At 50.1% G+C, this 21,110-nt stretch overlaps 1 protein-coding gene across 2 annotated transcripts in view; it reads right to left on the reverse strand.

Moving 5' to 3' along the window:
• Positions 1–10,629: 10,629 nt before the first annotated feature.
• The window catches only part of PTBP1 (polypyrimidine tract binding protein 1), a 44,550-nt gene continuing 34,069 nt past the window's right edge, over positions 10,630–21,110 (reverse strand). For both annotated transcript variants that reach the window (XM_053298464.1, XM_053298465.1), the window contains 5 exons: positions 16,815–16,848; positions 16,233–16,325; positions 14,626–14,842; positions 14,323–14,400; positions 10,630–13,961 (listed from right to left, as the gene is read on the reverse strand). In XM_053298464.1, the coding sequence (XP_053154439.1) occupies positions 13,829–13,961; positions 14,323–14,400; positions 14,626–14,842; positions 16,233–16,325; positions 16,815–16,848 (555 nt within the window). In that variant the 3' untranslated portion in view covers positions 10,630–13,828. The remainder of the gene's footprint in view (positions 13,962–14,322; positions 14,401–14,625; positions 14,843–16,232; positions 16,326–16,814; positions 16,849–21,110) is intronic.

Below are 21,110 nucleotides of genomic sequence, written 5' to 3' on the forward strand. Positions count from 1 at the left end.
TGCAAGTGTGTGTGTGTGTGTGTGTGTGTGTGTGTCCTTCAGGGATCCTTCATTGCAGTGTTTCACCAACACACACTTGAGATCATAAGAACATAAGAACAGCCCTGCTGGATCAGGCCCAAGAAAGCCCATCTAGTCCAGCATCCTGTTTCGCACAGTGGCCCACCAGATGCCACTGGAAGCCACAGGCAGGAGTTGAGGGCAGGCCCTCCCTCCTGCTGTTACTCCCCTGCAACTGGTACTCAGAGACATCCTGCCTTGGAGGCTGGAGGTGACCCACAGCCCTCCGACTAGTAGCCGTTGATAGACCTCTCCTCCATGAAGTGATCCAATCCCTTTTAAAAGTCATCCAGGTTGTTGGTTGTCACCACATCTTGTGGCAGAGAATTCCATAAGTGGATTATGCATTGTGTGACACACAAAAAGCATGTCAGTTGATACTATATGTACAAGCCCACAATTACTTTTTTGCAGTGTCTTAGCGATGCAGATCTGCACATCTACCATGCAGAAGTGGGCAGGAAGGTGTAGAGGGGTGTGTGTGTGTGAAGGCATTTATCACGGCGTTACATTTTCCTAGGAGCTTTCTGCTCCTTTGCATGCGTCTCGGCCTCTATGTTTCCGATTACAACTACAACAAATATTTATATACCACTTTCCAACAAAGTTTCCAAAGCCGTTTAGATAAAGAAATAATAAATAAGATTGCTCCCTGTCCCCAAAAGGGCTCACAATCTAAAAATGAAGCATAGGATAGACACCAGCAAGAGCCACTGGAGGAATGCTGTGCTGGGGCTGGAGAGGGCCGTTTGCTCACCCCCGGCTTACACACTGATAAAGCACTGCAAGAAAGCCATCCTGATGCAGTTGTGTGCGTGTGGATGCATCAGGGTTCCTTCAGTGCAGTGTTTCACCTATGTGTATGCAGGGCTGTCCTTAGGGCATGGCAAGCTGGGGGACCGCCCCAGGCCCCACTCTTTTAACCCCCAGTAGAATTAACTGGTAGAGGGCCCCGCACTGGCTGATTTATTATTATTATTATTACATTTCTATCCCGCTCTTCCTCCAAGGAGCCCAGAGCGGTGTACTACATCCTTGAGTTTCTCTTTCACAACAACCCTGTGAAGTAGGCTAGGCTGAGAGAGAAGTGACTGGCCCAGAGTCACCCAGCTAGTCTCATGGCTGAATGGGGATTTGAACTTGGGTCTCCCCGGTCCTAGTCCAGCACTCTAACCACTACACCACGCTGGTTCTACCCTGGGCCCCGCACACCACCAGGGCTCTCTAAGGACAGCCCGGTGTGCCCGTGAGGTCCTGGGTCCTGAGCATCAGCCACTACACAAAAAGCATGTCAACAGCTGTATGCACGAGCCCAAAATTACTTTTTTGCAGTGTGTCACTCTTAGCAATGCAGATCCGTGAAGGGGCTGAATGCCGTTGCCACTGCTCTGGGTGAAATCTGGAGATCCACACATAGAGTATCAGCGTTGGTTTGGATACAGGACTGGGTCATTCGGAAGCCCGGAGCCCAAGGAGAAGTTTGGAGAGGAATGTAATTCGCAGCAGGGTTCAGGTCTCGCTGCAGAGTCCAACGGAGGCCTTCCTGACAAGGAGGGTCACCTCCTGCAGGGACAAGCATCATAGGAACATAGGAAGCTGCCATATACTGAGTCAGACCATTGGTCTATCTAGCTCAGTATTGTCTTCACAGACTGGCAGCGGCTTCGCCAAGGTTGCAGGCAGGAATCTCTCTCAGCCCTGTCTTGGAGATGCTGCCAGGGAGGGAACTTGGAACCTTCTGCTCTTCCCAGAGCGGCTTCATCCCCTGAGGGGAAGATCTTACAGTGCTCACACTTCTAGTCTCCTATTCACATGCAACTATTGTGGACCCTGCTTAACTAAGGGGACAAGTCATGCTTGCTACCACAAGACCAGCCCTCCTCCGGCCCTGCTTGGTCAACCTTGCAATGAGAAGGCAGGGCAGACAGAGCCATGCCCCACCCCAGCCCCATGCAGCTGCTGTCCCCATTTGTCAAGATTTGTATGCAAGACAGGCTGGGGGGGGGGCAAAGAGGAGTGGGGAAGGAGGGCTTGCAACTTTCATGGCCATCCAGGGTTTGGTTGGTGTTGCATGGAAGTGTGCAGGGAAAGGGAGATTCAGCTGCTGAAATGAAGGCAGGGAGGTTCTGGAGCATTAAAGGGAGAGCCTGTGACTAGTCTAGGGGGAGGAAGGAAGGGGCTGGGGGTGGGGTGGGGGGCCTGCAGAGGATGCCACAGTGGGGAGGCCGGCTGCCTGCTCTGGCCAGATGAAACAAAGAAAGGAGAGGAGAGCTGGTCTTGTGGTAGCAAGCATGACTTGTCCCCATAGCTAAGCAGGGTCTGCCCTGGTTGGATATGAATGGGAAACTTGATGTGTGAGCACTGGAAGATATTCCCCTCAGGGGATGAAGCTGCTCTGGGAAGAGCAGAAGGTTTCAAGTTCCCTCCCTGGCAGCATTTCCAAGATAGGGCTGAGAGAGATTCCTGCCTGCAACCTTGGAGAAGCCGCTGCCAGTCTGTGAAGACAGTACTGAGCTAGATAGACCAATGGTCTGACTCAGTATATGGCAGCTTCCTATGTTCCTATGTTCCTAAGGAGAAACAGGGCAGAACAGCCTGAAGCCAAGTCACCCCACCCCCGCCACCTCATTCTTCATGGAGCGTGAGCCCTTGGTGCAGTGCCTGCCTCCAGAGGAGATGGCCTGTCGCATCTCTGTATGAGTCGTCACTGCAGCCTCACCTGCTTCTGTTCGGCTGGGAATAGCAAACCATTCTCCTCCTCTGCCAGGGATATGGTAGCCTTGAGAGGCAGGCCATCGAGATCAGCTTCAGCGTTCCCATCTATCTCCCAATGGCTAGCATTATAAGGTAGACAGTCCCTGAACACGGGGGTTCTACTTAGCCATCCTAGCCCTGCTAACTGGGTAAAGAGGCACCTTTTAGCGTGGTGATTCTCTTTTATTTAGCAGGGGGAGAGCAACTGGCCCTATCCACCCCCAGCACAGGACCTCCAGTGATTGTTGCTGGTGTCTATCTTACGTTTCTTTTTAGATTGTGAGCCCTTTGGGGACAGGGAGCCATCTTATTTATTTGTTATTTCTCTGTGCAAAACACCTTGAGCCATTTTTGGAAGGGATAGAAATCAATCACTCCTCAAGAGATCTCCCGCCCCATGTGTCTAACCCTCCTTTAAAGCCTCTTAAGCGAGTAGCAGACACATCATCACAATCTAGCACAGCAGCCTGTTTCAAACTTCCCAAGGCATAGTGTGGACCACGCTCTCTATTGTTCCCCACCTCCAGAAACTAGCATTTGGAGGTAGACTGTCTCAGAACATGGAGGATCCATTTATCCAACGAGCCCAGAGTAGTGTACTACATACTTAGGTTTCTCCTCACAACAACCCTGTGAAGAAGGTTAGGCTGAGAGAGAAGTGACTGGCCCAGAGTCACCCAGCTAGTCTCATGGCTGAATGGGGATTTGAACTCGGGTCTCCCCGCTCCTAGTCCAGCACTCTCACCACTACACCACGCTGTCTCTCCTCCCCTGTGAAACTGTCTAATTCCCTTTCAGAGGTCTCTTGGTCACTTTCGGCCACCATCCCCTGAAATGCACACCACTTTATGAAGCACCGCGGGGAATGCCTCTGCCCCCAAAGTATCACTGCCAGCATGGGGTGTCAGCTAGGTACCTCTGCCCCACGGCTAGTCCCTGTGCCATGCGCGCAGGAGAGCTTGTCCGAAAATCCAAGAATTCTCTGTAGGTTGTGAAAAGGGTTCAGACTACAGGAAGCTTCAGATCCACCGTTTTCAATAGACCGAGGAAAGTTGAGCCCCAAAGCAGAGGAAACAGGGCAGAGAGAGAAAAAGCTGCATTGGATTTCTCTGCAAAGGAACATGAAGGTCAGAAACCCCCTAACTTGCTTCAGGATAAGGCCACATGGAGTGGGTCAGAAAACCCTGCCGCGTCTCCCACATAGCCTAGGTAGCAAGGCCAAAAAGGACTAGGGTTGCCACATTCCAGCTTGCCAAATCTGGGTGGCCTAATTTGCATGTTATGCATATAATGCTGCAACTAATTTGCATTTCATTCATTCATTCATTCATTTGACAGATCTGTATACGTTCCTCTCCTTCTCTGCCCTCCCGTGTGATCGGATCCATTCCAGAGTAAAACCCGGGCAATCCGGACCACGCATTTGAAATCCGTGTCAACCCGGGTGGAATTTAGCAGCCGGGGGAAAGAGCCAAAATCCAGGGGCTGCCCTAAATTCCGGGGGACATGGCAACCCTAGGAAGGACCCTTCTCGGCTTCAGACCTTGGAGCACTGCTGCCAGTCAGTGTAGAAAATACTGAGCTAAGTGGTTCTGCAGGATCTGACCTGGTAGAAGGCAGATTCAAAGGCTGAAGCCATAGCCCAGTGGTAGAGCACCCTCCCTGCGTGCAAATGGTCTCGGGGAAGGCTGAACTTAGGGGCCGGTGACCCAGGCATGATGTCGGGACCAGTAATGCAGTCCAGCCATTCTTAAAACGAAAGCGGGCTGTGGGTGGGTGGAGCTTCTATACACCCAGAATAAAGCAAAAGCTAACTTTTACTTATATTCTTTTATTTGCTCTTGTTGTGTAATATCACATATTCTAGTGACCCAGTGGTTTCCAACCAGGAAAATGAAATGTAGTTCCCTGTTGTTGAACTATGATTTCCATCACCCCCAACTATAATTCACTGTGCCTGGGGATGATGGGAGTTGTAGTAGGAACAGAGGTACCTAGGCGGCTGCCTTCTACCGAGCCAGACCATTGAGCAATCTAGCTCAGTATTGTCTTCACAGACTGGCAGCGGCTTCTCCAAGGTTACACTGCAGGAGTCTCGCTCCCAGCCCTACTTAAAGATGCTGCCAGGAAGGGAACTTGGAACCTGCTTCATGCAAGTGCTCTGCCCAGAATGACCCCATCTGCTGAGGGGAATTTCTTCCAGTGCTCAGACATGTAGTCTCCCATTCAATTGCAAACCAGGGCAGACCTTGCTTAGCAAAGGGGACCATTCATGCTTGCTACCACAAGACCAACATCTGGAGGACCCCCCCAGGTTGGGAACCACTGTAAGAATCTAACCTGCTTTAACAAGAACACCTTCTTTCCCCAGATATTGTGGGACAACACCACGCATCAGGCCATTGTGGCTGGGGACGATGGGAGTTGTAGTCCAACATCTAGGGATCCAAACTTACCAAAGATTTGAATATAAAGGAGAAGTTTGGGTTTGTTTGTTTATCTATGGCATGCATTTTGCAAAGAAAAAAGGAAAAAAGGCAGAAAGTAAAAGTGGAATTGCTCCATTTACAGAGCATGGGCATATTCAGTGCTCAAGAGGACGAGGTGACTCATGCGCCTCCGCCTTCCCAGTGGAAAACATTTGAGGTATCAGCTACAGGTCGTGCAGTCGCTGCTAAGTGTGGGAGTCTGGGGAGGGTGGGCGGACACCAAATCAGGTTGTCAGAGCAACGCAAGAATGGCGGAAAAATAAAAACCTGCCAGATAGAAGATTTTAGAGGGAAAGTGGGCAGGATATGCACTGCAAAGATGAAGCCATGCTTACATAGGAAGGTTCCCCTCTACTGAGTCAGGCCCTTGGCTCATCTAGCTCAGTATTGTCTGCACAGACTGGCAGCAACTTCTCCAAGATTAAGAACATAGGATGCTGCCTCCGACTGAGTCAGACCCTTGGTCCATCTAGCTCAGTACTGCCAGCACTGACTGGCAGTGGCTTCTCCAAGGTTGCAGAGGCAGGAGTCTCTCCTGGTCCTATCTGGAGATGCTGCCAGGGACAGGGAGGGAGCTTAGAGCCTTCTGCATGCAAGCAAGTAGATGCTCCTCCCAGAGTGGCCCTTTTATCCTGTAAGGGGACTATCTTACAGTGCTGCTCACACGTGTCTCCCATCCAAATGCAAACCAGGGCAGACCCTGCTTAGCAAAGGGGGCAAATCATGCTTGCTGCCACAAGACCAGCTCTCCTCCAGAATTTGTGTGTACTTATACTCATATTTTTCATACCGCCTGATATGTAAAGCCCTAGGCGGTGAGCAAATCCCCACATTTACAAAATCACAGGTTAGAATACATCAAGCATGATAAAAACAATATAAAAGAAATGATTAAAATGAATGGCCCCCTCTGGATGGGAAAGAGGTGGGAGGCTCACATTTGGGCCAGCGGGGGTTACTAGGGTGTGGGCAACCCTGTTTTGTCTGCGTTTAGCACCCTTCTCACAGCTCATTAGGATGATGGATGGATGCGCTTTGCTTGCAGCCGACCTCCCTGTTGCCAAGGCGACAGCCACCTCTTCCCCGAGCACCCACCCTGAATGAGTCCCTCTCCAGTTCCCACAATGACTTCGGAGCGGCTACCCACTCTGCTGCTTACATCCAAGCCTGGGGAGGGGTCTCCTTTTATCCTCACGGAGATGTGAAGTCGCTCGCTTTAGCCCGAGTCAGGCGGCCTTCCAGCTCAGCAGCATTGCCTGCTCTGACTGGCAGCATCGCGGCAGGGTTTCAGACAGAAACGTGGGGCCTTCTGCATGTGGCGCATGGAGCCCCCTGGGATGGCCCGTGCGGTGCACACAAGCGATGACAGATTAACGTAGTAGCAAATGTAGCATTTGCTACGGGCCCTGCATTTTCAAGGGCCCTGCACGCTCGGCTTCCAGCTGGGAATTAAAGTTAAAACTTTACCTGTTTTATTTGGTCCATATTAGATAAAATATCCCTTTTCTGCTAAATGTGCCTTTTAAGAGAAGGCCCAGCACAGCATCTGTCCAGTGGCTGTTGCTGGTGCCTACCACATTTTTCTTTCTAGAGTGTGAGCCCTTTGGAGACAGAGAATCATCTCTCCACTCTTTATTTTTCTATGTAAACCACTCTGAGAATTTTGATTGAAAAACGGCATATAAATGTTCACTGTTGTTGTAGTAAGTGTGAGTTTGTGGCTTGGTCTCCCATACTCCAAAATATAGCAAATGAAAAAAATTGAATTACTTTCCTATGCAAGTAAATAATTTATGTTTTAATATCTATGTGCCTTAAAAAAAAATTAGGGCCCCTTTATAACATATGCTACAGGCCCTGCACTAGCTTAATCCGGCCCTGCACACTAGCGCCCCCTGCTGCCTCAACAGCCTTAGCCTCACACACCCAAACTTTCCCATTCTGATTGCCTTCCACCCCTGAATCCCAGTTTCACTGGGAGAGATGTAGACAGAGCCTCAGCTCCTAAAGCCACGCCTGAGCATGACCCGGAGTGCTTTCCTTTTGCTGCGTGACCTACTTTGCGACAAAATGGCAATGCCACAGGGGCACGGCTACGCTTTTTGGCTCAACACACTGGCTAGCCCTACTGCCATGGGGCAGGCCCTTTGCCTCTGCTCAGCCCCAGATCCTAGTTTGGGCTCCTGGGCATGCAAAGCCGCAAGTTTTTGCCCTTGGAAATTAGAATTTATCAGGTGTGGATGCTCATATAAAGGTATGCCTGTATATTAAGTGTGCCATTCTGCATACAACTTTCCACCAGGCAACGGGCAGAAACTTTTGAAAAGAGGAATTGGGAAGAAATTAGGAATTGGGAAGAAAAGAGGAATTAGGGTTTTGGCGAGGGTTGGGGGATGACAGGTTTCTCTTTAACCTAAAGGAGAGCTGCTCTTGTGGCAGGCAAGCATGAATGGACCCCTTTGCTAAGCAGGGTCCACCCTGGTTTTCATTTGAATGAGACCATATGTGCAAGCACTGGAAGGTATTCCTCCGAGGGGATGGGGCCGCTCTAGGAAGAGCACTTGCACACAGAAGAGCCCAGCTTCCCTCCCTGGCCTCTGCAGGTAGGGCTGAGAGAGATTCCTGCCTGCAACCTTGGAGAAGCCGCTGCCAGTCTGTGCAGACAGCACTGAGCTAGACGGACCAATGGTCTGACTCAGTAAAAGGCCACTTCCTATGCTCCCAAATCAACAAGAGACAGAGGAACATAGCACAGGGGAGGAGTATTAACACTCTCCAGAGAGACCCGAAGGCTCCCCTTCAAAACGCTGCCAGTCCGCCATGGCCTTTTCCTTTCTCACGTTTGCCCAGCTACTTTCGTGAGGCACCTTTCGATATAGCTTTTGCCCCCTGCATTTGGCGCAAGCATTTTTGTTCATGTTTGCATTTCCTGTCCCTTACGCTTAGCTGCCTCATGCCATATTTAAGGGGAAACACAAACACAACCACCACCACCCCCAATCTTTTTATTTATTTTTTTATTTTAAGATAGAAAGCCTTCAGGTACCAATTTATTTATTTATTTTTTTAAAAAAATTTGGTGGAGGGGGAGATCAGCTCTCACAAACACTGCAAAATCTTGGGTCAGGCCAAGAGAGGAAATAAATAAATAAATATTTATATCTACAGTGCCATGCATGAGCTCCTTAGTGCCCCCTCCCCATCTCTTTGCTGAAGTTTGCTTCCAATACACTCCTGATGCCACTAGGAGAAAAAACAACAACCCTGCTCTTAATTGAGCTTTCCATAGCAACAAGGCCCTGTGAATTGCATGGTCTAAAAGAGCCCAGGAAAGGGGGGGGGAGGAGAAGAGGGGATTACAATGGATGGTCATCCCATTTGTTCTTTTCTACCATGGTTGCCATGGAGACCTAACCCCACTCCTCTTCTGCTCCCCCCCATAGCTTGAAGGCATAATTACTCCAGACAGCGGATAATTAACAATTCATTGCTTACCCCCCTTCACCCAGTAGAACACAGGACTGTTGGAAGGGCACCCTCACCCTCCCTTGATCATAGACAAAAGGAGCCTCTTGTTGGCTCAAGGCTGTGCACAAGGGCACCGCAGCCTGGCCCCTGGAGGTCTACATGCGGCAGCAGGGACTTGTGCAGAGCGGCATTCAAACCCACTTGCCCCCTCAGGAAAGCAACCAAATGTGCAACTGCTGGAATTTGCCGACACCAGGTATGGCAGCAGCTTATTCCTAAGCATTCACTGACAACATTGTCAATAAAAACAAAGAAAGCAAATGGCAGTGGAACCTCCCAATGCATGAACAATCTACCTTGGAATGTTAGGCTGGGTAGAGGGGAAGATGCTGTTGTCTTCATGCCTTACTTGTAGGCTGGCTTAAAAGCCACTCCCAGAAACAAGGTACTGGATTCAGCCTTGCGTCAATCCAGCATAGGAACATAGGGAGCTGCCATATACCAAGTCAGACCCTTGGTCATTCTAGCTCAGTATTGTCTTCACAGACTGGCAGCGGCTTCTCCAGGGTTGCAGGCAGGAGTCTCTCAGCCCTTTTTTGGAGATGCTGCCAGGGAGGGAACTTGGAGCCTTCTGCTCTTTCCAGAACAGCTTCATCCCCTGAGGGGAATATCTTGCAGTGCTCACACTTCTAGTCTCCCATTCATATGCAACCAGGGCAAACCCTGCTTCGCTAGAGGGACAAGTCATGCTTGCTACCACCAGACCAGGGAGCCCTACTGCATGGGTGCACAAATATGATTGCACTTCCATTCAAGGGTATCTTCCGCACTTAGCCATTTGTCAGAATGCAAACTGCTCCTGGTCTGCACATCATTAACAGCTGGATTAAATGCTCATACTCGTGTGTGTGTGTGCGCACGCGCACTCCCATCACACAGGTCAGCATCTAATCAGTCAACATGGTGACATTTCCACAAGTGGAAATTCTCTCTGCTGTTCCCCACCATTAGAATGTTCTAATTTCCCCTCTCTCCTGCTGTTGCTCCCCCCTACAACTGGTATTTAGAAGCATCTTGTCTCAGAGGCTGGAGGTGGCCTACAGCCACCAGACTAGTCTATCATTTATATCTCTCAACTATGCGCTGTTTGGAAAGAGCACTTTCTTTTGTCAGTCAGTCTGTCTTCACTTTCCTAGCAATTTCATGTGAGGACCCGATTTTAGTGTTGGGGAGGGAGCTGCCTTCTACTTGTCCCAATGGCACTTAGCCTAAGTCGGGATGTTAGAAGGCATGCGTTTTAAGATGGCAGGTTTTTTTGGAATAGTTGAGATGAGTTTTTAAGAACCTGACAAAGGGGTCGCCAATGATAGGAGTCCAAGTGGATGGAAAGAGGGGTTATTTCCACAGTTTTAGGCAAGAGTGGATGGAAAGAACAGAGGGGTTGGACCAAGGTCAGAGGAGGCATGATGGCTTCTTTGGGTCAGTTCCTCCACCAAGGCCAGAGGTTGCTGCATGGCCTCAGGCAGATGTGGCACAGCTGCTTTCAAAGTGACACTGTTAGCAGATATAGGATGCCTGGAGCCACCCCCTACCCAGGTCAGCACTAGCCTCCACCAGTTACCATCCACACACCAGGAGACAAGGCAGTGAGGGGAGGGCCACCCTGGCACCTGCAGAGAGACAAACCCCACAATGGCTCCAGGGAAGGATGTGAGAAATTGAAGAAGTCACAAAAATAAATAAATAAATAAATAAATAAATAAATTTGAAGGCAGCTGGAATCATATGAGGAAGGGAGGGGAAGTTAAGCAAAAAAAATATACACAGCACGATAAAAAAGGTAGGAAAAAAACAGAAGCAAAGAATACAGAAGACATTTATTGGAAGCCAAAAATAAAAAGAAGTACAGACAGGCCATTGACTGCTTTCTACAATCCAAATAAGCAACTAAGCACTACAGGAAAAAAGGTACTAAATTTCATTATAAAATAGTTTTAATTGATTTTTTGTGGGTTTTGCATTACATTCTTTTTTTCTTTTTTAAGCCAGGCAAATGCAATTCAGATGTCATCTGCGTACGATTGCAACCCTCCCGCCCACCCCCAATACTGAACCTGAAATAGCTGGTTATCAAAATATACAATACATCTGTCTGTTTTTGCCATAAAAACTTGGGTTCTGCTGCCCCCTCATGTCTTACAACAGGTATAAAAAATTATAAATATTTACACCTTTTTTCTTCTCATTACTCACATTTACATGCAAAAAAAACACAGGATCAAAAAAAGATGGAGCTCCTCACCCCAGTTTGCTCGGGTCTGGGGTTAACTGCAAAACATCTGCACACATTTTGCAAAAAAGAGAAGACAACCGAACCCCACAAACACACAGAAATAAGTCTGCTTGCTGACTATATCCAGGTATTTTTAAAAAAGGCCAGCCTAAAGGAGAGAGGCTGGTCTCGTGCATCCGAAGAGTGGAACACATGAGCCCAGCTTCTGGTACGGGCTCGTAGCATTAGGGTGCCAACCTGCCCCCCCACCGGCTGGCACCAAGCTAGAGGAGCTGTGCCATCAGATCTCAGGTTGTGTGTTTGTGGGGAGATATTTCTCATGCTGAAGATAAGGCATGGGCTATGAAGTGGTGGCCCCTGAGAAGACCCCCCCCCGCTGGCCCTCTCTTGCTGCCTCATCTTCAAAAGCCCTTTGCTGTGGCCATATGGTAATTTGGTAGGCAGAGAGGGCTGAAAAGGGGGTTTTCAGCCAAAAGCTGCCCAAGGTTCAGCTAGGGGAAAAGGAACTGCATCAAGAGCAGCACTGGGGCCTGGGGGGGGGGGGGTAGGAAGAAGGCACTCCACTCTTCTCTTACCCCGTGGCCTGCTCACAGCACCTGTTTCTGATCTAGGGCAAGTCAAGCACACAAAACTGCCTGTCACTTTGACCGACCGCCAAATTAAGGCAACATTATATGCCCAGGAGACCGCTTGCAGCTCCACGGAGGTCAGCAGATGCTCCCATTTTGCACTGGGGGCCACAGAACAGCTCTTGGGCAGCCCCACCGGCATTATGCTGGCCACCTAAGCAGCTCCCTCACACAGACATCACACACTCCTCCAGCATAGATAACATCCCCATATTGTTGGGGAGGAATTTAAAAAGAACAAGACAGTTTAAGACTTTTCCAGCTCCCTCAGGGACACAAGCAGGTCAGCTGCTGCTGCAAGACAGCAGTGGAACTGGCAACTTGAGACAATACACACAAACACACACACACACACGCACACACACACACACAAAGAAAAAAACTTTGGTCCACAATTTGAAGAAATAACCCTGATATTAAGTACAAGATTCAGTTGTCTTAATCTCACGCAAGTTAGGGGGGGAAATGTAAGGCAACATTGAAGTAAGTATAAAGAAGGCAGATTGGCATGGGGGAAGTTTGAGTCTTCGCTACAGATTACCTTTTGGAAAGAGGCAACTTGTATCTCTCTTTAAACAAAAATCCACTTGGATTACTAAAGTAAAAGAATCTTTTAAATGTGGGTCCTTTCCTCTGAGGCAACCAGCGTTTTGCTACTTGTTAAATACTTTTCAAAGTAGAATGTTAAGGCTTCAGCCATGACCTCTCATCTGGATAAATTAGATTCCTGTGCTACCATTTTCGAGATTACAAACAAAAACAAAACACAAGAGTACAGCATACAAGGGTAATAGAAGAACAAAGTTTAGATCTGTTTATACCATCTATAAAAAATTTTAAGCTATTGCCTTTTGCATATACATATAGATAGATATGAATCCATTAGAATATTTGGTCAACTGGAAATATTGCTAGGCAGAAAGAGTGCGTGTGTGGGGGGGAAAGGAAGCAGCAAGCTGAAGTACAAAAGCAGAGTTGGCTTGTGGAGTTAAGGGCGAAATCAGGAAGCAAGGTACAAAGTGTAAGCCCAAAATTGATAATCTGGGCACCTCCTGTACAAGGGGACATTTGGTGCTTTGGGATCAATCCCTGCAGCATGGGAAGGGTGCTGAATGCAAGGACTTGCCGGGGGCGGAGGGTGGGTGAGGACCTCCCCCAATTACAACTGACCACAAACACGTTGTCTATCAGGGCTGCTCAACTTCGGCCCTCCTGCAGATTTTGGCCTACAACTCCCACAATCCCTTGCTATTGGCCACTTTGGCTGGGGATTATAGGAGGTATAGTCTAAAAACAGCTGGGGGGCCTAAGTTGAGCAGGCCTGGTGCGTGTGCGCATGCGTGTATATCTCTCAACTCAGTTGGAACACAGGCACAGGGTGGGGGAAGCCATGTGTAGATTGAAGTCAGTGTGATGTTCTGCAGGTCAGGACCGGTTTGACTGCTTCGAAGAGACAGAAGCCAATGGTCATACCCCTCTCCCTGCCCAGCCACCGAACTGCAACGCAGCCACCTGCAGGCATGATATGGCCCTTCCCACCCTTAGAGATTTTTCACCTAAGGCACAGGACAGCAGAGATGCAGGGTGGAGGGAAAGGCGACTCCCCCCCTCCCCACAAGGCATCTGTGTTTGGGAGGGTTCTCAAGAAAGGAACGCACAGGCTAGGGGTCTCTTCCAAGGCTCAGGATCAAGGCAACGCTAGGAAGCTGGTGAGTTTTCTGGGACTGTGCTCGGGATGGGTGGTTGGTGTTTAAGGAAGGCAAGGAGGAAAGCTCCCAGAGAGGTTTCCAACCAAGAATGTAAACTTCTACGTTTGATTCTGATTCTTCTCCTGAACAAAGATTGTTATCCCACTTGCTGCAAGGTTATAGCAACGTGAATTAAGATTTAATTATTTTTTTTAAAAAGACACCCAGTAAATTGCTCTCCTCAAAAAAATAAAATCTGTTGTCTTAAGGTCACTTCAGCTGCATTTCTTTTCTCTTTTTAAAAAGTGGCTTCTTTTGTTGTTGTTTCTGGAATGATGGAAGTTGTCCTGCCCCCTGCTGGTGGTCCAGCCCCAGAGATGGAGGGCCGAGCCCAGGAGGGGTGACTTGTCAGCAAGGTCCGTTCTGCCTCGCAGCTTTCCCAAAGGCTTAAATGGTGGACTTTGAGAAGGACACGCGCAGGTGGTGGTTCTCACCGAGGTCGTGGTTATGGAGGTCGATGAGTGACTGGATGGCTTCTTCCACAGAACCCATCTGGATGAGGGCCATCTTGTGGTCCTTCCTGTCAAAGAAGAGGACTGGGGATGTCTGGTGCCCAAGACAGCGCCCAGAAGATGGCTGCTGTCCACTCTCACTTCTGGCTAGGGAACACAGGACCACATGGCAAACACCCATGGACTGCTCACCCCATCCTCCCCAGAGCCAAGTGAATTTAGTGCCCTCCCCTTTCCTGAACAAGGCAACCGATACATGGACCCCAACACAGCGAGGGACACTTGTAAGGACAGTGGCCAGCCTGGGAGGAACAGTCCAGCAGAGTCATTTTGGCTGAGGGAGCCATTCCCACCCAGCCACCTGCCAGCACACAACTCCCACCACCTCAGCTGTCCTCCCCGCTTCCCCCGCAGCCGAGGCCAACTTACTGGAAGAATTTGAAGCCTTTCACCATCCCCCCATTGCTTGAGAAGAGCATCTTGAGGTCGTCTTCAGAAATGGAAGGCCTGCAGGAGGGGGAGAAGGGGGGGGGGGAGAGCTGGGAGTTAGGTGGCCTCAGGCAGCCATCTTGGGCTGAGGTCTCCCCCTCCTACTTCCCCACCCAACCCCATGGCTGCCATGGCGTGGAGGTATCTGGCACCACCCCAGTGCCAAGCAGGGCTGCTCCTCGGACATTGCCGGATGCCGGCTCCACATCGGCTGAGCAGTCGCTGCCACCACAGACCACTTACGGGATGTTGGAGAGGTGGAGGGTGGCAGAAGGCGGGAAGATGTTCTGGAAGTTCTTGGAGCCGGGCTTCTTGAAGCGGTGGAGAGGCGAGTTACCATAGTCCTTGGTCAAGCCCTGGTCCTCCTGGCCCTCACGGGGCAGCTGCACGGTCTGGTGCTTTGACAGTGTGATGCGGATGGGCTTCCCATGCAGCTTCTGCCCATTCAGGTGACTCATGGCTGTCGGGAGTTCAGGGGACAGAAGGTCAGCACCCTCTGGGGCAGCCCCCAGGCCCACGTAGCCCGACACTCCCCAGTGGCCAGCCCAATGATCCTGGAAAGCTCACAAGCAGAGCAGAAAGGCAGTCCTCCCTTACTGTGGCCTCCCAGCACTCTAAACATACCTGTCAGACCAGACCCAAGAAGGCCCATCTAATCCAGCATCCTGTTTCACATAGTGGCCCAGCAGATGCCTCCAAGAAGACCACAGGCAGGGGGTGAGAGCTTGCCCTCTCTCCTGCTGTTGCTCCCCTGCAACTGGTATTTAGAGGCATTGTGCCTCTGAGGCTGGAGGTGGCTCACAGCACCAGGCTAGAAGCCATTGATAGTCCTGTCCTCCATGGATTTGACTAAGCCCCTCTTAAAGCCATCCAAGCTGGTGGCCATCATAGGAACATAGGAAACTGCCATATACTGTCAGACCATTGGTCTATCTAGCTCAGTATTGTCTTCAGACTGGCAGCGGCTTCTCCAAGGTTACAGCCAGGAATCTCTCTCAGCCCTATCTTGGAGAAGCCAGGGAGGGAACTTGAAGCCTTCTGCTCTTCCCAGAGCTGCTTCATCCCCTGAGGGGAATATCTTGCAGTGCTCACACATCAAGTCTCCCATTCATATGCAACCAGGGCAGACCCTGCTTAGCTATGGGGACACGTCATGCTTGCCACCACAAGACCAGCTCTCCTCCCATCACATCCCTGGGCAGAGAATTCCATAGATTAATTAAGAGCTGTGTGAAAAAGAACGTCCTTTTGTTGGTCCTAAATTTCCTGATGTTCAGTTTCATGGGATGACCCTGGTTCTAGTGCGAGAGGGGAAGAAACATTTCTCTGTCCACTCTCTGCTCCATGCATGATTCTATACACCTCTATCATGTCCCGCCTCTTTTCCAAACTAAAAAGCCCCAGATTGTGTAGCCTTGCCTCATAAGGGAGGTGCTCCAGGAGGCTCCATTTAGCCATTGTGACCAGAGGCAATAGATCAGCCTCTCCTCCACAAGTTCACATAACTTGTTCACATAACCATCTTCTAAAGCCTTGTGACAACCAGCTGCACAAGTTAATTCTGTGGTGTGCAAAGGAGGGCTTCCTTTAATTTGTCTTGGCTCTCTTGTGTCCACCTTTGGTGGCCCTTTCCTAGCTCCAAATGTGGTAGCCTCTCCTTGCAGCAAAGCACAGTTGTGTAGATCTGGGTCACAATGCCCCTTAGGCACATAGTTTGAAAGCCTCTCTTGGCAAAAACAGGTTGCTCTGAATACAGGCCCGCCTTGTTCCTTCAGACTCTGACCCACCTGTTGGTCAGGCACCAAATTCCACACAACTGCATCACGAAGAAGAAGAGCACACACACTCACCCAGCTGGGCTTGGTTGCCGTCTGCCATTTGAACCAAGGCATTCTCTTTCTTGTTAAACAAGATCTTCACCCTTTGCACGTCACCATAGACCCCTTGAGAGAAGTGAGGAGGGAAAAAGGGTGTCTTCAGGAAGAACTCCTGCACCTCTACACCAAATTCATTCGACAAAAACATTCACACTCAGATTGCTCTCACTCCACTTAAAGTAGGTGTATTCTGCTTAGGGTAAATCTGATCATTAACAGAATAACTGGAACGATCTTGTGGAATAATTAACCCCACTGGGGCTTGCTTGTGTAACAAGAACGCTACGGCCACAAAATTGGCCACTTTTACATGCTCTCTGGTCCTGACTCCTACCCAACAGGCATGCAAAACAATCAAAACCATGCAGCATGAAGTATAAAAAACTAAAACAAAACTAAAATGGCAGGTTACATAAATGCTTTTAAAGCATTCAACCAAATAGCAAACTGCAAAAAAAAAAAAGGGGGGGGGAGAACACAAAAACACAATCATACTTCCCGCCCCACCGAAGTAAAAAAATGAAAAAAGGTAATAAAGTGTGAATGATAACATACCGAAAAGAATAAAGAGGCATTGGGGTGTAACTCTCTTTAGAGAACAGCAGAGGCAAGGCAGCGGAGGGACAGGGAAGAGGTAAGGAATCGGAGGGGAGAGCGAAGGTTGCGCAAGTCGTCGACAACGGAGGAAGGGCAGAGTCCCCGCAGGAAATGGCGAAATTGGTTCATGGATGATGAAGTTCAAGATGGTTAATATATTGAAGAGGGCAAGTTGGTTTCCGGAGAGCAGGAAGATTTTGGTTTGGTTTTTGAGGGGGGTGGTTTTGTTTTTTTTAAAATATAATTATATATTTTTGTTTCAAGCAACAACAGGAAGCAGAAGGTACCGTGCAGTCAGTTGGCAAAGAAATTCCGGATCAGGGAAAGGGGAGGGGGAAAATATTGAGGGATGGGGTGGAGAGAAAAGAAAAAAGTAGCAAAAACACAGGTCAGTAAATACATAAAAGAAATATGTAGTGTTCCATCAGTAAAGATTTATAGATTTCTAAAAACGCATAACACTTTGCTTTACAGAAAAAAAACTAGTTAATGGTGTTTTTTAAAAACCTAGTGGAACACAATGATAAAAAGAAAAGCACTTTACTTAAGGCACAACTAAAGAGGCAGAGGCAGGATTGCAACAGAGAGGGAGAGGATCCACAACTTCAGTTTCCTGCTCCCGGCAGCACTGAGGGGCATCCTGGGGCAGGCCAAGCCAAAGCTGGGGGGCTGGTCAGCCTCCAGGGCACAGCCCCCCCCCGCCAGCTTTCGCTGCTGTGAGAGCAGAGGGAGTCAATTGGAAGGAGCTGGTTGAGCTGTTCCTTCAAGGCCATGGTTCTCAGACTGCAAGCTGGATGCTCCCCCCAACCCAAATAATTCTTTTGGACCTCCAGGCTCTTTGCATCTATGCCAAGATTAGGCCAGTTTCAAGCAAGCCATCGGAGAGAAGGTGGGCACAAGGAACCTGCACAGCAAGCCAAGACAAACTGGTTTCAATTAAGACCCACATTGCAGTGTGCACCAGGGAGAATCCAGATCAGGCTGGGGCATCAGTGCTCTTGGGGTGGAAAAGGTGACCTGGGGCCTCCTTTCGGGGGGCGAAGTGCGCACCTGGCTTACCCACTGCAAGTGTGCTCTCAAGGCGCTGCTTCCAACAGCAGGCAACAGAACCCCTGCCCCCTCTGCTTCTGCAGTAGAGGGCTTCTGAGTTGTTGCCTGCTTTGCACAGTGTGCCTAAAGACTGCAGTGGTGCCGAGCACAAAGCTGCTTTGGAGCAGGTAGAGGAGAGCTGGTCTTAATGATAGCAAGCATGACTTGTCCTCTTAGCTATGCAGGGCCCACCCTGGTTGCATTTGAATGGGAGACTACATGTGAGCACTGTAAGATATTCCCCTCAGGGGATGGAGCCACTCTGAGAAGAGCATCTAGGCTCCAAGTTCCCTCCCTGGCAGCATCTCTAAGATAGGGCTGAGAGAGATTCCTGCCACCTTGGAGAAGCCGCGGCCAGTCTGTGAAGACAATATTGAGATAGACCAATGGTCTGACTCAGTATATGGCAGTTTCCTATGTTCCTATCATCCCCATGCCAAGAGGCTCAGGAGAGGTATGTGGGTGCTGCAGACTTGACTGGGTGGCCATCCTGGGTGCTGGTGAGCGACCAGGCTGGAAACACCGGGTCCCATTGCCAGAGTAGCACTGCCCCATGAGACAGTGAAGGAAAGGGGACTGGAGCCCCAAGAAATGCAGTGATCATCTTCAGCAGCAGTGAATTCAAGTAGTCTGCAAGGATGTTTGTTGGATAACCACGTAAGTGAGAAATAGATTTTCGCAGGAGCCTCTAAGGAACAGGGATGTCCACAGATGGGCCTCTGAACTGGTTAAAACGGCAGGTGGTTCTGCCGGTTTGACGGCAGGCGTGTGTGCATCTTGTAAACCGCCCAGAGAACTTGCCTTTTGGGCAGTGTAAAAATATGTTAAATAAATAAATAAATAAGGGTGGGGAACGGTGCACTTACTCCTCATGGCACATTTCCCCCGCCAGTGCTCCGTTTTGGTAAAGCCCCCGGGGGGACGGCATACCTCCCTGCCACCCCGTTGCCCAGAAGTGACCGCAAGTATCAGTTGCACACCTGCCGTATGCGCACTAACCCTAACCTGGTATGCCCAGGCACGTCTGAAACTTCTTGTCACTTCCGGGAGACGCGGCAGGGAGGTATGCCGCCAGCCTGAGGGGCTTTAGCAAAACGGAGTGCTGGTGGGGGAAATGTGATGGGAGGGGGAAATGCACCCCTCCCCCCACTGCCGAACCATCCCTGCCTGGTTCTGTGCACATCCCTACTAAAGAATGCGGGAGTCTGTTGTCCCCAAAGGCAACAATAGACTTGTTGCCCTGGCAGTCTTCAGCACTGCAGGTTGTGAGGTCCTCCTGGGCTGAGGAGCCGTGTGTGTGTGTGTGTGTGTGTGTCTCGGGACTTGCCCCTTTATGCTTTTGAGAAACATGGCCTTTGGGAAGAGCACTCAAGGGGACTCAGCTGCCGCTGTCAGGAGTAGCTGGGATTCCCTATAGTCAATTTGTTGACAGCAGCCAGAACGGTCAGTTGTCTTCCCAGCCCCAACTGGATTTTTCTTTCTGGGGACGCCGCTAGTTCCAGGAAGTTTCCGGGGCTCAGCCAGCGGCTTGCTATGCCACGAAATCCTGGCACAAGAGCCAGCTAAGGTGGCCATGAGACAAGGCGGCCCAGGCCCCTCTGCCACAACGTGCACCCGTGCCATCTGTTTACATAGCTTTTGACACTGGCGATTCCTGGGAAGGGAAAGGAGCCCCTCTGGAGAAATGCTGCCTCTTCATTTTGCATAGATAAGTCTCTACAACACTGATCATACAAGCAATGGGTGGGGGGGGGAGTAAGAGTTCGTTAGTTCACAGGTTCACTACAGATATCAAAAGTTCAGAGCCCAAAGGAGAAGCTGGATGGTTAAGTGTAGAGTTTGTAAAAAAGAAAAAACCACACACACACATAGAGGCATGAAGTCAGTTGCTCAGCAATGCTCACTGGACACCAGCTGCAGGGCCAAGGCCTGAGCTTCAAAGGGGGCTGCCTTGACTTAGCCCCGCCCATCACTCCTTGGCCAAGTGGCCAACTCAGATTGGGGCGCTCAATTTAAGAGGCAACAGCAGAATTGAAATGGAGTGGCTTTCTCCTTTTCCTCCAAGTTAAGCCCAAACTGTGTGCTTAAGAGTGTACCAGGTATGCCAATATTCATGTTACCCGTTTTTCTCGTCAGGAGACACACCCCCAAAGGGCCTTCTGCTTTTAAGCAAGTCTTACACTGATGAATAGGATCCGGGGAGCAGGGAGGAAAATCTACTCTGTACATTTAGTGCGTGTGACTGGCTGTAAACTCTGTTCATGAACAGAGAGGTGAGCCAATGAGCCACCTCATGCCTGGGTCTTCCTGGTCAAAGGGTGTGGGGGAGAGCGTTCTAGCCACCAGGATTCTAGTAATCCCACCAGCAGCAAGACCACACTGGGAGCAGGTCAGCATGGCTGGCAAAGCCTCATGCCCTGCAGAGAACAGTTACAAAATGAAGAGGAAAAGGAACAGTGGAACGTATTGAAAAATTGGTTAATTTCCTATAGGCTTCAAACCAATGGCAGAACCCCACCCCATCCCAGCCTCCCCCGTTGAAGCTTCTGACACAAACCAGAAGCCGCAGACGTATAGCCCTGGGCTCAGGCAGGACTTGGTATGCACTTTGCACACGGAGAGGGCGACTTCCACAGAAACCCACTTCCAAGGCAAAGCGGGCCTCTGGTGAATTACACCCTTTACTCCAAAAAATACCAGCCTCCAGTTTTCGCATGCCCTGAGCTTGTGGCAAAAGGGCCAAACACAACCCCAGGTGTGCAGCAGCTTGTCCCCATGAGCCAGGGACCGCTGCCTCTGCTGCACGGCAGCAGCTCAGGCTGCTTCTCTCTCCCCCTCTCTCCTCCCCGCCCCCCTCCGCCCAAGAGCCATGCTGCCTGCAGGCCAGCCATTCCCATCTCAGGCAGGGTGGGAAGAGGGAGGAGCAACCTGTGCAGCTGCTGAGAAGCAGAGGCAGCTGCGCCTCCTTTGGCAGCCCCGTGGCTGGTCGGGATGAGCTGCTACCGCTCCATGTTGAACTGCACTGTCTGGCCCTGTGTGTGCCTTTTTCATTATAGGGCGCCCTCAGGGCTCCAAGGAGGACTGGGACCACAGGGTGGGGGAGAGATCAAACGAGGCTTTGAAGCAGGCCTGCTCAACTTAGGCCACCCTCACCAGCGGCATATA

Source organism: Hemicordylus capensis, chromosome 2, assembly GCF_027244095.1.
Source record: "Hemicordylus capensis ecotype Gifberg chromosome 2, rHemCap1.1.pri, whole genome shotgun sequence".
In the NCBI taxonomy this organism is placed as follows: domain Eukaryota; kingdom Metazoa; phylum Chordata; class Lepidosauria; order Squamata; family Cordylidae; genus Hemicordylus; species Hemicordylus capensis.